This window comes from Podarcis gaigeae (assembly GCF_964106915.1).
Source record: "Podarcis gaigeae genome assembly, chromosome: 12".
NCBI lineage: Eukaryota > Metazoa > Chordata > Lepidosauria > Squamata > Lacertidae > Podarcis > Podarcis gaigeae.
Window position 1 is genome coordinate 27,915,310 of NC_139688.1, and position 17,435 is coordinate 27,932,744.

Below are 17,435 nucleotides of genomic sequence, written 5' to 3' on the forward strand. Positions count from 1 at the left end.
ACCACTTATTTTTAAGCTGTCCACTTTCTTCATTTGGCAATTTTGCCCCATTTGTTGCAACAAAACTAGCTCATGCTACTAAAGCAGTTATGAGCTTACCGAACAGTGAGGCAGGATCCTCATCAAATGCTCTGACTAAACTGCTATGTGATAAGGACAATCTCCTAAAGAGGGCAGATGATGTAAAGAGCTAGAGATGAATTGACTCTCATAGTTCAGAGCCACTTCTAGTATGGGAAACCTGGTGTTATTTTCTAGATGAGGATGTTATTCTGCAGAGAAAGCGCTATTACATTTCTAAATGGCAACAGGCAGTCTCTATTTCAGCCCCTTGTAGCTTCTTTGTTAACTCGGGAGACCATCAGGATAGCAAGTTACAAGCAATTTCCCTTAATTCAATGGTTTTTGTTTTTTTGTACAGTGGTACCTCGGGTTAAGTACTTAATTCGTTCCGGAGGTCTGTTCTTAACCTGAAACTGTTCTTAACCTGAAGCACCACTTTAGCTAATGGGGCCTCCTGCTGCCGCCGCGCCACCGGAGCCCGATTTCTGTTCTTATCCTGAAGCAAAGTTCTTAACCTGAAGCACTATTTCTGGGTTAGCGGAGTGTGTAACCTGAAGCGTATGTAACCCAAGGTACCGCTGTATGTTGTTTTCACTAAGAGTGGTATTTTTGTGTGCACTTTGACTTAATACTCGGTGTGCATTGCTTGGTTGGTGAACTGCACGACAAAATTCAGAGAAGTACACATTGAAGAGGGATGCTTGTGATTCAGTTCACATGTCGGTTCAAGCAAATGCAAATTGGGTAGATATCTGAACAAATTTCTCCCCCATCTTTACATACCTAACTAAAAAAATAACAACCACAACATAAAAACCATAGTGTTACCAGACCCATACCTGGTAATGCATTAATATATGCATGATGTAATCATATACTTCGCCTGCAAGCTTGTTTTCTGGCCTCCATGGAATAATGACAAACTGAATTCCTAATAAGGGCACAAGGATTAAAGTGGCTCTGACAGCTTTCATGTACATGTTGGACTCGGCGCGATGAGTGTCTCTTAGCTTGGTTACTAGAACTCGCACAATGTTAAGCAAAAAGAAAAAATTGACCTGTAAGAACAAATGCTTTATTAATCAACCATCATTTTAGATTTATTTTATTTACAAAAAAAAAACAGAACTTGTAAAACATTAAAATATCACGCACACATATATTTTGTTTCCACAGACATTTTGAAACGAGATCAATTGAAATTGCATTACATGAAAACGGTGCATAACTCATATCACTGATATGTAAAATTAAATGGAATCAAACATGAAGCTGACCCTCTGGAACTTTGTAAAAATAAATAATAAGACTAGAGCTGGGAGCAAGGGAAAATAACATGGACCAATGGTCCAGTTTCCTAGGTGACATATTTTAGGACTCGGCAAATTGTATTCTCAGGATCAGACTGGGTTTATGACCTGTAAGATATTATCGGCATCCCTGAACTGGATGCTCCCTAATCCCTGTCGACTGATCACTGGGGAATAGCCAACAGCATCTGGTTCAGGATGAATCCTCCTTGGTTAGATGAAGGTGAAAAATGTTGCTGACTGTCTAAATGCAGGTAACGTAGAACTAACAACTGGGTGTGTTTAGCAGGGGATGGTCCCCAGTCAAAGAGGCCAAAGGCTGTAAGGAGGCAAGGCACATGCTGGTGCCTTCCAGAAGTCATCGGACTACAAATCCCATAACACCTGTGCACTGGCTATGCTAGCTGGGTTGACTGGAATTGTAGTTCTAGGTATCTGGGGAGCACATGGCTGAGAAAGGCTGCAATAGAGACATCTGGAGAAGAAAACCATGTAGAGACAGGTGCTTTGCCACCCTCCGTCTGTTCCTCTATTACACCCTCTCCAATATTCAGAAGGAATAAATTGTTCTCGTTTTTCCTGTTTTTTTTTTTTTTGGAAAATAACACTGTTTAAAAATGTTCCTTTCCCTGCTCCACACCATGTTATCTGAAGTGTCTTTCTGAAGCTCTCTGCTAAAAGTGCTGCACTTAATCACAGATACATTAGAAACTAAAACACATATATAGAAACCAGAGAACAAATGTACACCTTTTCCCCTTTCAGCACTGAAACAATGCTTAGGCATGTGTGTGTGCTGTGGGGGCGATTATAATTTTATAGTCTTTAAGTTGCTGAGGAATGCTCGTAATTGGTGCTTATTGGAAAAAAACCTGCCACCTTAGGGCCAAACTACTTGTGACACTAGAAATGTCATTTGCAGTTGAGTAATTTCATTTTCTAACATTAATTAGCGGGTGTGTGTGCGCGTGCAATTGGAGCGAATCAGGACAACAGTTCATGGGAAGGAAGACACAAGCTTTCTGGTGTAATTGTTCCAACTAAAATTACCCTCTGCTATTTGGCATGGGATGGTTGCTCCCCCAGCACCAAAAATTCCTTTTTGAACAGCTACACATTTAGTCCCTAAGTGCCTTTTAGGGGAAGGGCGATAGCTCAGTGACAGAGCATCTGTTTTGCATGCAGAAGGCCCAGCTTCAATCCTCAGCATCTGCAGGTAGGGCTGGGAAAGACTCCCTATTTGAAATCCTGGAAAAACCCCACTGTTGGTTAATGTAGATCAGGCATCTTCAATTTTTTTCAGGACTCACTCATAATCCAAATATGCACTTGAAGACTCATTTCTTAATCTTTTACCATATACTGGTGGTAGTGCTCCTGCTGTGACCCACCTTGGATCAGGCTGTGATCCACTGGGTCCCAACCCATCAGCTGAAGACCAGAGGTGGAGAGAACTGAGCAAGATGGACAAAAAGGTCTCTGCCCCTGTATAAAGGCAGAATTATTGGTTTGTTTTTGTTTTAAAAACAGGTGCTTAAACTGTCTACTTTATTTTGATGACAAAGCACGTGAGCAGTAATAAGGTAATGGTAAAGGACCCCTGGACGGTGAAGTCCAGTCAAAGGCGACTATGGGGTTGTGGCGCTCATCTTGCTTTCAGGCCGAGGAAGCCGGCGTTTGTCCACAGACACCTTACTGGGTCATGTGGCCAGCATGACTTAACCACTTCTGGCACAACAGACCACCATGATGGAAGCCAGAGCGCATGGAAACACCATTTACCTTCTCGCCAGAGCGTACATATTTATCTACTCATGTTGGTAGGCTTTCAAACTGCTAGGTTGGCAGAAGCTGGGACAGAGCAACGGGAGCTCACTTCATCACGGGGATTCGAACTGCCGACCTTCCGATCAGCAAGCCCAAGAGGCTTAGTGGTTTAGACCACAGATCCACCCTGATCCAGAATCCACTCCTTGTCTGGACAGGGGCTCTGTACTGGTTTCCTGCTGAAAATCCCCTTGCCCCATTTGTTCCCAAGTATGCAGTTTTACAGGAAATGGTTCATTCAGGGGGCAAAAAGAAGATACCCATTGGGATCACAACCTGAATCAGGGCCCTGTACTGGTTTTGTGAGCTCAGTTCCTCAGATTGCTTAAGCCGAAATCATATGATTCTGGAAGCAACACAGACACTGCACCAATTAAGAAAAGAAAATACATGTCTGCTTTGAGCCCAAGTACCATTATCTCTCCTTAGTGGCTTCTGAGCTCATAGCCAATGTATTTTTGGAAAGGCAGCGCTGTAATGAGCAAGCCAGATAGTAAAGGAGACGATTTGAAGCCAGCAATCATCACACCTGTTTTTTCCCCTTTCTTTCGTTTCTTTTCTGAAAGTGATTAGAGTTCCTTTTAAAAAAGATGATGGGCTTTACTTTGCAGAGTAACCAAAGCATAAAGCTTGGGCGTAGTGGTGGTGGAGTTCAGAAATAGGAAAAGGTTTGCACATCATCAGCCAACCTTGGCCTTTAGGATCCCAGAGCGGAGTGGGGGGGGGGGGAATCAGACTGCTGCAATAAATCTTGAGCTGGTTGTGGTTCTCGAGAGGCCAGAGGGCATGCAAAGTATTCCCATCCAGATGATAAAATTTAGTATGGCATTAAGCACAGCAGCCTTCTTTCACAGACCGTTACACGGAAAACGATCATGTGTCGTTTCCATTCTGGGTAAATGAATTGAGTCATTGAAGCCTGACTACTATAAGCAACCTACTATTTCTCCAGATATATTATTGTTTTATTGTTTTAAAAAGGCATCAAAACTCTGTCGGAAAACTGAAAACTAAGTTAACTTTGTGAAGACAGACTGAGGCTACTTCCATCGCCATTTTCACCTTACTCATCGCCAGAGTATTTCTGCTTATAACACACATGTCTGCAGGCAAAAGCTAAATACCAGGTCATCCCGTTTTGAATCTTCTGGGGTGTCAACATGCTGATCTTACACAGGTTATGTATATAAAGCTGTGGGAAAGGTGCTTTGCATGTAGAAGGTCCCAGGTTCAGTCCTCAGCAGGAGAGATTCCCTGCCTGAAACTCTGGAGAGCTCCTGCCATTTGGTGTAGACTGTGCTGAGAGAGATGGTCTGACTTGGCCAGTCTTGCCAGTTGCAATCCTATTAGAAACAGTTGCTATCAAAATCTAGGCAGGAAACAGTACACAGGCATGGAACAGCTTCAGGATTCGTGGTAGCCAGTTCAAGAGCTTTGCTTGGCCGTAGCCGCTACAATCCGTATTAAGGCTGGTCATTCCTGCCTTATGCTTGGGTGGTGAGCTTTCGTGGAAGGTCCTATGGGAATAGTGTGCCCCCCCCATTTTGTATACCACTATTTTATTTCTGTGTTGGACGCCAGTTTTTCTCTTTTTCAGTTCCAAGCTGTTGAATTAGGTTAGCTTTTTTTGTATTGTTTTAAATAATACTGTATAGATTTCCTTTCTCTATTTATTGACTTTGGGCAGTATTCAACTAACTAATGCTTTGCATTAGTGCACTTCTTAGCGTTAGCACAAGGGATTTCCTCCATTTCCTCATTCCTGCATGCCCCACACCACCCCCAAATCATCTTTGGAACAGATTTAGTGGGTGTGTTGGGGGAAGAGATGGGGGAAGAAGAAGAAGAGTTTGGATTTGATATCCCGCCTTTCACTCCCTTTAAGGAGTCTCAAAGCGACTAAGATTCTCCTTTCCCTCCCTCCCTCCCTCCCAACAAACACTCTGTGAGGTGAGTGGGGCTGAGAGACTTCAGAGAAGTGTGACTAGCCCAAGGTCACCCAGCAGCTGCATGTGGAGGAGAGGAGACGCGAACCCGGTTCACCGGTTGATGAGACTACCGCTCTTAACCACTACACCAGAAGTGTAGTGCTGCTCAAGATTGTGTTGCTCAAGGAGAAATCTTTTCAATGATGGAACCTCAGTCTTAGCGGCACACTGAGTACAACTCAGTCTGGTTATTTTTAGGGAGTATGCTTTCTGAACTGTTATATTTATTGTTCATTTGGTATGCTGTTGTGAGACACTTTGGCACATTATTTTTTTTTTTAATTTTCTATCACTTTTGGAGACTTGGGTTAGATGGTTTTGAACCTTGCGTCTGCCTTGTATTGTAGTGCTGATTTTATGTCTGTGTTCTGTTATTGACATCTTACTATTACAGTCATACCTCAGGTTACAGACGCTTCAGGTTGCGTTTTTTCAGGTTACGAACCGCTGAAACCCGGAAGTACCAGAACGGGTTACTTCCGGGTTTCGGCGGTCACGTATGCGCAGAAGCGCCGAATCACAACCCGTGCGTGCACAGAGGCGCCGCTGCAGGTTGTGAACGTTCCGGGTTGTGAACGTGCATCCCACACGGATCATGTTCACAACCCAAGCGTCCACTGTACTTCTATTTTGTTATGTGATCCTTAATGATGTGATTTATTTATTCTTATGTTAAATTTCTTTAAGGTTATTTTGAAGTAATGAAAAACGGCATACAAACACATTCAATAGAGCTGTTCACACAGGGCCTTATTCCCCAAAGTTCAGAAGGAAAACTTCTGGGTTCCTGAGGGCAGCCAATATGCTACTTGAAGCAGCAACAAAGCTTTCTCCCTTTTCTAGTTATGGAAAAAAAGGGGGGGTGGAGAGGAAATAACAATTTCATTTTTAAACGTAAGAGATCCACTCCCAACTGGAAGTTCCTTAGTTTCTCTCTGCCTCCTGAATATTAATCCAGTCTCTGAGATAACCTTTGCATCATTTGAAAGGACCAAAAACCACTGGGCTAAAATATGTTGGCCTAATGCTATAGATATATAGATATATAACCACATAATCAATACAATCATGTTGCTGAAACCATGTCTGGCATACTGAGAAGCTCCCTGCTGCCACCTGTGATTTCCAGGTATCTGGAGTCAACCAGGAACTACAAATATCCCAAAATAATGAGTCAGCTCCTTCAAAAGATCACACGGAGCCAATTAACAAGAAAACAAAGACGTATCAAGCTGCAAGGATAATAAAAGGAGCTGAAGCAAGAACACATAAGAAAAAGCTGAGAAAAGTGTGTACTGTATTTTTCGCCCTATAGGATGCACTTTTCCCCCTCCAAAAATGAAGGGGAAATGTGTGTGCGTCCTATGGGGCGAATGCAGGCTTTCGCTGAAGCCTGGAGAGTGAGAGGGGTCGGTGCGCACCGACCCCTCTTACTCTCCAGGCTTCAGGAAGCTCTCCGCAAGCTGTGGGAGCCCAGCGCGAAGTCAAGCAACTCTCCCACAGCTTGCAGAGCTGAACTCAGTGCGCCCCAGGCTTTGAGCTTCGCGCAGCTCTCCGCAAGCCGTGGGAGAGCTGCGCAAAGTCGCGCAGCTCTCTCACGCCTTGCGGAGAGCTGCCTGCATCCCGAAGCTTTGGGCACGCTCAGCGCGGGCAGATATCCGCAAGCCTGGGGAGACCGGCGCGATTACCGTGTTACTTTAAAATTTAAATAATCTTAACTGCTATTAGCAGTGTTGGGTGCCATGTAGAAAAGGGGGGGGGGGTAAAAATACTAAGTCATAACTGTAATCATTAATTAAAAAAAATTAGAAAAAATAACAGGTTGTATCCAATGTTAGTCTGATTCAGAGCAGACCAACTGAAATTAATGACCATAGCTAATTTAGGCCTATTAATTTCAGTGGGTCGACTCTGAGTACCATTTACTTGGATTTAGATACCGTATTGGCTTGAATATAAGCCACACTTTTTTCCAGTTTCCGACTGTGAAAAGTTAAAGTGCGGCTTATATTCGTGACCTCACGCTGCCGGCAAAACAGCTTGGCTCCCCCCCCCCCCCCGAAGGAATGAAGGGGCCACCAAATTTTAATTTTAAAGGTGCATCTTATTGCGGGTGCGGCTTATACCTGGGCCAATACGGTAGTAGTAGTAGTAATAATAATAATAATAATAATAATAATAATAATAGGCAAAATAATAATACAGTGCTCTTAATGCAGTAGCAAATGATTTTCTCACCAATAAAGCTGCCATCACAGGCCCATGAACAACATACAGCAAGTGAGTGTCCACACTAATCCAGCAGCTAGAAGGATAGAAAAAAACATTTACTAAAAGAGCAAAATTGCTTTGTTTTTATAAAGAAATGCGAAGTAAACTATAAAGAACAAACACAATACTTACTTATCATTGAAGTATTTGGTTCTTGCCACAGCATGAATTGATGCCGGCACTAAAGGAAACCCTAGAATGGATAATTATATGCATCACATTTCAGTTTTTGTAATGTAATCTATGTTAGGCTGAAAAAACCTTATGAAAATCATAAAGAAATGTGAATTAGAGAGTAACAAGCCTATCTCTGTCTGTAAAGTGCAGTACCTATGTGAGAAAGAATGTTCCCACAAGACAGCTACTACATATGAAGGCCTTAAAGTGTGAGGAACCTGCAGCTTTCCAGAACCTGTTGGTTCTTACTAAAGGAGAGAGGCACAGCAAGAGACTTTCCCCAAAGAATCCTGGGAAATGTGGTTTACCCCACACCATGCTACAATTCCCAGCACACTATAGTTCCCAGCATTGTTTGTGATTTAAATGTATGTTGCGCATGCAGTCAGGGTAACTTGACCACTGACTGTAAATATATTTCTCACTCTGGCTGTACGAAAGAACCTTTACAAGCGAGTCTTGTAATGAATATGCCTTGTCAGTGCGAGAGATGTTAGCGCTGCTGGCTGAGGCAAGCCATGGAGTTAAGGCTGACAAGCACATACATACAGTTATTTTTCCAAAGCATTTTTCTTTTAACACTGCCCTGACAAGCTTGCCCCTGTCAAATTAAGTGCAGGCTCAGGGTGTCTGAAGGAGCGAAAAGTTTTTGCACTCAAATCATTGCTGTGGTAAGCCTCCAAAAATGCTGAAATAACTAAAAATAAATAAATGTCAGGGAATTCAGTTGGAGGGACTGCTTACAGATATTGATTATACTAACATTTGGGGGGATGAGGTGTAGTGGAGCATGGAATACTTTCTTTGGTTATTGATTTCCATCTGGTTTTTTAAAAATAAAACACTGCCATTTTAAAGCAAACTGCTGCCACTCATTTTAAGAGCTATTCTTTTCTATAATAAGGTTCAGAGCCATATGTCTCTAAATACCGTATTGCCCTGAATATAAGCCTCACTTTCCTCCCCCCAAATTCCGACTGTGAATAGTTAAAGTGTGGCTTATATTCACGACCTTATGCAGCCAGGAGCATGGGGCAAACAGCGCCAGGAGCGCGGCAAAGCAGCGCCCGCCCCATGCATAGTCCCCCATCCTCTCCCCCAAGGCCAGGAAGGGAGAGAGTGAGGAAGGGGAAACACAGCACAGCTCCCCCCCCCCCCCCGCCCAGTGTGCAGCCAGGAGCAGCAAGGAATGGAGTGGCTTAAATTCAGGTATTCCGCCCCCCCCTCCAATTTTAAAGGTGCGGCTTATATTCAGGTGCGGCTTATATTCAGGCCAATACAGTAGATTGCCAAAGTCTTCTACACTTTGAAAGCATGCTCCCTGTCTCAAATGGTTTCCAAGGCTAGTGCTGCAAGTATACATGTGCTTCATAGGACTTTAGTTCTTTGAAGAAAGTGTTGCTGTTAAGGTTTTCTGCCATTCATCACAGAGCACAAAGACTATGGAATTTGCTACTGCAAGATGTAGTGATGATGTCGACCACCAACTGAGATGGCTTTAAAAGGAGATTTGACAAATTAGGAAGACAGTGCTATCAGTAGCTACTAATCATGATGGCTTCAGTTCTGAGGGTGGTCTGCCTCTGAAAAGCAGCCACTGGGGAGTAGGAGAGAGGAGACTGCTGTTGGACTAATGGCCTGATTGCAGGCTTCCATAGGTATCTGGTTGGCCACTGTGGGAATAGGATGCTGGAATAGATGGAGTTTTGGTTTGATTCAACAGGGTTCTTTGGCTTTTATTTACATGAATACAGTTGGCTTGGTCCTGCTTTGTTTTAACTAACAAGTCAGAACAAACCACCGTCCCTGGGTTTGCATGACTCAAGAAACTCTGGTTCCTTCGAAATCGAAGGCCAAAGCTTTTAATCACCTCCTGTCATTTGTAAAGGAGGAGGAGATGGGAGCGTGTGAATCCAAGGCTGCTGCGTGCTTGTCCCTGTAAAGCTAAACCATGGTTTGGCATCACTTCTCAGCTGAGTCTATGCCTTCTCGTATTCTTCAGGTTTAAGCAAATGAGCACCACTCTCTTTTTGCTGTAACTGAAAATAAATTTATCGGAATTGGCAACAGTAACTGGGCTGATTTGAGGATAAAGACAGAAAATGATTCTGAGAGTGCAATTTTATACACGTCTACTCTGAGATGAGTTGGACTTACTCCTAGGTAAGCATATAAAGCACTGGAGTCTAATTTCACATTTCAAAAAACCACGGCCAGCGTAACTTTTTTACACTTTGTTTTTGTTAGTGTATAAACATTTCAAAACTAGAATGTGCTTTCAATAAAAAAACAATACGTAGTTGAGTTATGTGGATTTTGGGTGAAGGCTTGCAAATGATTTCAAAACTTATCCAAACATCAGCATTCTGGTATGTTAATGCCTGTGATATGTCATTACTGCTGATGATATTGGAGCGACGTTTGAAAGTTTTATGGAAACAATCTGTATTCAGATTGCTTGAATAAAAACAAGATCATTCTTCTTGCAAGCAGTTCTAATTTCAGCCTCAGATAACACTGATAACTCTTGCTTTCTTGCTCCACCTGAGTGGTTTTACATCTACTGAAGTGAAATTGTAATGTGCAAAGCTGTCAGTATGACAAAGGAAAAACAGGCAATGGTTTGTCTGCCATGGAAGTATGGCAGGAATCAGTTTTGCATTTTTAACAGCTCTCCTTAATAAAATTCAGATAGTTCATTTAGTCTTCTCCCGATTAGCATTCTCATGGATATTGATTCATGTTAAAATACATGCAGGGTTGGCATATTACTACAATGCACCAAATACAAGATTAAGCCAGCTACTGTCTCAAGGTTTTTAGTCAAATGTATCGGACCCAATGTCAAAATAAATATTTTGGGCATACTATGCAATTTGGCCCACTTACTGAGATGCACAATCTATTTGCTCTAATGTGAGAGGCCATTTTGCTAAGCTGTTTCCAGTTGGTTCACGTGGGGCGTAACATGCTATGGGAGGGAGTTACTATAGCTGGAAGCTGTGGTAACCTCTAGGAGATTATTCTTCTGACAATCTGTCTAAAAAACAATTCATCTAATGCAAAGGCTTTCCTTGAATACCACTGTTCCCACCTCAACCCATCCTAGGCACCATTTCTGGGAATAGCATGCAGGGATCATTTAAAAAGGACAAGGGAATCATTGCTCCTCATGCTTCCAACCAGGCGTGATTATTTCTCAGGGGCCCCTATATTTCTGGCCAGCTCACTGGTTCTGCACACTGAGTGATCATGGTTATAAAGTATGCAGACTGCAAGAAGAAAACCCTTCTGGAGTAAGGAAAAGAAGATAAGTTAGCAACTGCTTTATTGATAAATGGCATTTATTTGTTGGTGCAATAAAACACAATGTATTGTTGAACTATAATCACTGCTAGGAACACTGTGATTAACAATACACAAGACCTGGCTTTAGCATTTCCCTTCCTTTTTCTATGTGTTTATTCTGTAGGTGGGTGTGCATTTATATATTTGTAAATATATTGTAAAATAATAATAATATTATATAAACAAATCAATGATTTTATGCAGCACAAACTTTCAAACTGTAGTTTGCATAAAGGACACAGACTTTTAAGCCCAGGTGCCTTAACTTCCAATTTCTGTGGGGGGCTTTTGTACCAGTAAATTTGTAAGTGTCTTATGTCTTCTCTTAAAACAAATATTTTTCAAAGTAGAATATCAGTACTATGTTTAATGATTCATCAGGAGCACTGCCTAATACTTAACAGAAAAAACACAAAACCTTGCTCCCTTCATCACCAGCTGGTCTAGGGGCCCTCACACTTCCAGCCACTGGAAACCAGAAGAAAGAAGAACAGAAGAAAGTAAAGAACAGGAAGGAGAGGAAATGCCACATACCCCAACCCAAGAGGTAATACCAGTGCAGACGCTGCTCTTCAGCAAATACTGCCACCACAATGAGAGTATGAAGATAAATGCCTTCACAAAGCATCCAGAAGTAGTTACAGCCCATCATGTATTGGTGAAAAAACTGAAGCACTTTGCAGCTTACCTGTCAGACAAACAGAAAAGCATTAAACTGTAGACAGACAAGCATATGAATGCCATAGGTAAGCAAGCAAACAAAAATATCGGTGCTAAGATCCAAAAGGATTTTCCATGCCTGGTGTTTGTTGGAATCATTCAACAGCTGCCACAGACTGTGAGCTACAAATAAATCAGATATATTGAGTACATGGACCTCCTAAATCACCAGGCATCAGGCACAATGAGCCAAAATTCCAAAAGCTACTACCAACAACTCACACTTTAGAATTCCTTTCCTTCACTCTGAAGTTCTGCAGAGCTAACAAATAAGTAGACCTAGAGGCCAGCTAAGTTCCTGGAGAGATGCTAGCTGGATCCTTCAAAGGTCACGTTAACCTGGCTTTCCTGATCCTTCCTCTTGTAATTATAAACATTAAGTGGTGCTCTGCTTCTAAAAGCTAGAATTGATTTCCAAAGTTACATATGACTGTTTTGGAGAAATGGACTAGTTATCAAAAGGAAACTCTCATGAGACCTCAGGATTCCTGTTTAAAATATGAAGTAGGGGAAACTGAGTAGGGGGGAAAGTGCATCAATAATCAGGCTCTATACATTTTGGAATAAGGCTGGATGGGCATTCTCAGCCTGAAACTGCCAAGCTGATATGAGCCATGAAAACCTACTTTTCACAAATGAAGCACTGAGACAAAAGAATTGCATGTAAGAAGAAAGCAAATATCTGCATGTTATGTACCAGTCAAAATGTAAGGTCCCTAAATCTTCCCCAGACTGTTTTCCTAAAGCATGGGTCAATATGTTCTATGACTTGTCCTTTGTATACTGAATGAGTCTCTCAGCTGGTGTTCAAGACACCCTCTTCACGTTCTTATTGATCACAGCCTGTTGAGCACTGCGGTGACTGACAGACACACAGAGCTCTGTACATACTGCTCTTCAGTCATGATGGGACTTTATCAAACCAAAACATATCTGTCTCTAAAAACTGCCAATAAACAGCCTCTGTGAACTCGACAGTGCCTTTCGGTAGATAACTTTAGTTTCTTCTATTTGACTGACAGCCAGCTGCTCCAAAAATCATTACAAGAGAAAATTTGGGTCTAAGAAGACATGCAATTATCTAAAAATGTGTTTGTTCATTCCATGGACCTATTGAGCACAGATTAGGGTGGCCATTTAGATATCACCAAAAGGGGGTGGGAGCAAAAGAGAACAAAAAGAGGGCACAGATTTGTATACAATTTATGCATGTTGGTTTATATGTATAGAAGCAAGTTTATAAAGAATGGCTATCATTTAAACACAAATGCACGTTACCATAATGAGGAAGACCAGGTAACCTATGTGCCGTCTCAGAATCTTCACCACGGTGATATTGATTGTCAATTTCAATGCCCCTGCTCTCTCTTCTTTATATTTAAACCAGACAGCTCTTCAACTAGAAGTCATCTTCAAATAGAGGACTGTACTTAGACAGCCCTCCATATAGGACTGTCCTCTGTAAAGGACACATGGCCACCATACACAGATGCGGAGAACCACCTGTCAAATGATTTAGGCCCCATCTCTCTCTTAATCTCTCTTTGCAATGTAAGGCAGGGGATATAGCAATATCACCTAGTGCTACTACGAAACTTCTGGTTCTGAAGACAGTACCATGGGGCAGGCCAAATGGATGCCAGCTGGGATATGGCAAGTGGTCAAAAAGAAACAACGTAAAGTGTATATACCATATGAAGTACCCTATGCAGGTGATCTGATCTTATCAAAATGTCTGCATCTTTCTTTCTTAAAGGTAATGCTTTTAGAGACACACACATCCATCCGGACACTGCATATGTAGTAAATAGAGCACTTTCATCCCAAAAGTGGCATTGAGACTCAGCAATCAACAACAGGTCGGTTCTCAATTATGGGACTCTGGGCCCTTGACTTCCTCAGGTTTTATCCAAAATCATGCCACTTGATAGCTTTCTAAGAACAGTAGCTAAGAGGACCACTGCAGAAGGTATTGAGAGCAGGTGCCCCCAGTAATTCAAGAACTGCAAAAGGCCACTTCTGATATACTTTGACGCCTTTGTCAACTTGTCCTTTGCTCTTGATAAAACAAGATTGCAAAAGAAAGCTAGCTACTGAAGCCCCAGTGTTGCTTTTTCCGCATGGATAAAGCCTTTTGCAACAATAATTGAATGCAGCCATGAGAGCAGAGTTGAATGAAGCAGTGGGAATAGAGAAAGAGGGAGTTATCTGGAGGAGTCCAGCTTGTCTGAGAGGTACAGCATGTGAGCATCCCAAAGAGCTAAGGAGTTACTGTTATTTGTATTTCATCTCATTGTTCCTCCAATGGGCACAGAGTGGCATAGATGGGCTACTGCCCTTTGCCCTCACAACAACCTGGTGAGGTGGGCTGCACCGAGGCAGACTGACTAAACTAGTAATGCAGTGAGACTGAATTTGAACCCAGATCTTTATATTCCCAGTCCAACATTTTAACCACTATACAACACTGGCTTTCTCTGTGGAGTTGGGTTGTACTGCTTATTCAAAAGCATTTCCCCTGCTTCTCCTGAAGCAGGTCGTCAGAACAACGTGGCGAAGTGGATTGGGCTGAGGTACACTAAGCCGTCATGCAGTGAGGCCAAATGGGGATTTGAACCCAGATCTCTACTAGATTTCTAGTCAAACACCTTAACCACTATACCAGACTGGGGGTCTCTGTAGAGTTGGGTCACATATGACTATCCTAAAGTGTCTCTTAAAGGAGATCCTATTAAATTTCTGCCGATTGGCCTGCAGCTCCATTGCAATCTGAGCCAAATCAGTTTTTTAAAAAATGGGTGGAAAAAGAAGAAAATTTTCCTAAAATCTGAATTATTTCTAATCCTGGGGTTCTTGGCTTGTGGCTTAATTTACTGTCTTATGTCATTCAGAAGGACTTAATCCGAATGTCCTTTAGGAATATAAGCTCTCTGCTTGTGATACAGAGTTGTTTAGATTCCATGGTGTCATTTGTTGGAGGCTGATGTATTTATTGCTGATCAGAGCTCAATGTGACGGCCTTTTCCAGTCATGCGGTTCAGTGTCCAGACACTGTGAGCTTTTAGGACACTTAATTTCATTATGTTGCCCCATGTTCCTACATGTCTTCTGTATTTCCATTCTCTCGGTCACATGCAGCGATTGCAGTTTGTTTTCTGATTTAAATTCTGCATCCATCTTCTGAGTTATTTATGGCTTTCTGAGAAGCTTAGTCTCTTGATGTGTAATAGCTTTGGGAAAGCTATTAGACAGGGCATGAGGGATGCATCTGGCTAGCGCTTAGAGTCGTGTCTCATCAATTTGAAAATATATTAGAAAATATTAGAATGAAGAGTTCAGACCTACCAATACATCAAGATGAACTGCGTTGAAAGAAATAGTGTTGAGGACATGGTAAACATCAGTCTTCACTTGCAAATATTTACGGAATTTTTCATTCATGCTGAAGTGGTTTAAAAGGAATTTCATTTTAATTAATTAGCCTCTCTCAGTCAGCCACTATATACTAATAAGCTTCCAAGTGACTGTAGAGGCAGCCCTCAAGATCAGGCTTCCTCAACCTCAGCCCTCCAGATGTTTTGAGACTACAATTCCCATCATCCCTGACCACTGGTCCTGCTAGCTAGGGATCATCGGAGTTGTAGGCCAAAAACATCTGGAGGGCCGAGTTTAAGGAAGATCAATAGCTAAAGGAACCCATTTCCAGTCTTCTCAGTGTCAGAGCCTGCTGCTGCTATGACTCACTCACTCACTCACTCACTCACTCACTCACTCATTCACCCAGCTATATTTCAGCAGAAGATGTCTTCTTCTAACAGCCCAGAGGAACAAGGAAGTTGCAATGAAGATATGCTGCAATTATACAGGGTGTGTCTTTTAAAAGAGGCCCCGTGGAACATGTGTACTCTGTATCCATGGGGCCTCTTTTAAAGGACTCACCCTGTACATCCTACATGAGTGAGTGAGTGAGTGAGTTGTTGAATTATGTATAAGCATTTAGCGTGAGATGTAGTAGCTGCTGCATCATTGCTATTCAGCAAAAGGGAGTGATGTGAGCAGAGCCAGGACTTCATGGTGGGCTAGGCAGTATAGCTTAGTGGTGCTCCAAGATCAGGGATGGCCCACCCATGAGGCAAGGTGGAGCAGCAGCCTCGGGTGGCAGGATCCACAGGGGCAGCAAATCCCAAGGTAGATATTTATTCCTCCCTTGTTAATGATGTAGATCTTCACTTACCCTTCTTCCCTAGCAGGAAGGGAGGTACTTCGTTCTACTGCGTATGTAGACCAGGCTAGAAATCACAGGTCAGCTGCAAAGAGCTGTTACATGAGACATCTGTTTAAGCCCTCAACATTCACATGCCCCTAGTGACCTGTCTCAAAAATCAACAGTGCTAAAGTTCTAGTAAATCATAGAATCATAGAGAAGTGGAGTTGGAAGGGACCAGGAGGGTCATCTTAGTCCAACCCCCTGCAATGCAGGAATATTTTGCCCAATGTGGGGCTCAAAGACACAACCCTGAGATTAAGAGCCTCATGCTCTAGCAACTGAGCTATGTTGATGGACAACTGCTGAAAAATTTGCTCCACTGTCTGTTAGTATTGAAAGTGGCTCATCATTTTATTACATTTGTCATTTGATTTCAGATCATAAGACATCAGGAGATTTTCCGCAGACAATATAATTCAGTCTTAAATGAGTTTGCGTTGGGTTTGGATCGCTAAGCTCCCTCTGCTTATTAGATCAGCGCTCTAGGACAGCATGCTTAAATTCCAAGTGTCCATAGATTCTAATAAATAAGCAACAGACCTTTTCCAAAATAACACAAGGCTCAACAGTGCAGCTTTAAATCAGTTTTCTGTCAGAACGTATTATACCCATCATTACCTGTTTTCAGATTTTGAGCTGTTCACTAAAACCTATTTCAGTTAGCAAAGTGTAAGTTGAGGACTCCTCCCAAGAGTGATGATTTCATTTACTTTTTATCCATGTTAAACACCTCCCACCCCCCACCCCCAGTGGTCGCATCCACACCATACATTTAAAGCACATGGCTTCCCCCAAAGAAACCTGGGATCCGTAGTTTATCCACCACAGAGCTGTAATTTCCAGCAGCACCAACAAACTACAGTTCCCAGGATTCTTGGAGGCAAGTCATATGCTTTAAATATATGGTATGGATGTGACCAGTGTGTCGCGGGTCTTTACAGCCATTCGCAACATTATCCAAAAAGCTACAGGCCGAATTCGAATAGTACATGCCTATGCAATCTACATCGTAAGAACACAAGAGCCCTATCATGGACAGATTCCTCTCACCCCTACTTAAAAGTCCTGCGCCTTCTATGTAGTAAGGGTTCTATAATGCCTGAAGAGGGCAAAATAATTTGTCTATAAAAGGTGATGATTCAATTCCTGAGATCAGAGAGGTTTTCCTCTGTGTTTGGGTACAAATGGACACCATTTTGAATCAAGGGGGCAGGCTAAACCTTTCAAAACTGCTTGATCTTTAACCACTGATTTAAAAAATGTGCTGTTTTTTTGGATTCTTAGAATTCCCAAGCAACACTGTACGAGGCTACTAGTTTTTAACATTATCAACTGGATCCTCTTGCTATAGATGACCAGTACTTCTTATTCTAACGACAAGAAGCAGAAATCATATCCAGCAGTTATCAGCACCCGAGGCTGATGAAAAGGACAGTTAAGTATGTCAACACAGTACAGAAATGG

General features: G+C 42.3%; 1 protein-coding gene across 4 annotated transcripts in view; it reads right to left on the reverse strand.

Annotated features, from left to right (window-relative positions):
• The window catches only part of CALCR (calcitonin receptor), a 144,327-nt gene that overhangs the window by 20,365 nt on the left and 106,527 nt on the right, over positions 1-17,435 (reverse strand). For all 4 annotated transcript variants that reach the window (XM_083705354.1, XM_083705353.1, XM_083705355.1 and 1 more), the window contains 4 exons: positions 11,519-11,672; positions 7,592-7,652; positions 7,427-7,493; positions 903-1,121 (listed from right to left, as the gene is read on the reverse strand). In XM_083705354.1, the coding sequence (XP_083561480.1) occupies positions 903-1,121; positions 7,427-7,493; positions 7,592-7,652; positions 11,519-11,672 (501 nt within the window). The remainder of the gene's footprint in view (positions 1-902; positions 1,122-7,426; positions 7,494-7,591; positions 7,653-11,518; positions 11,673-17,435) is intronic.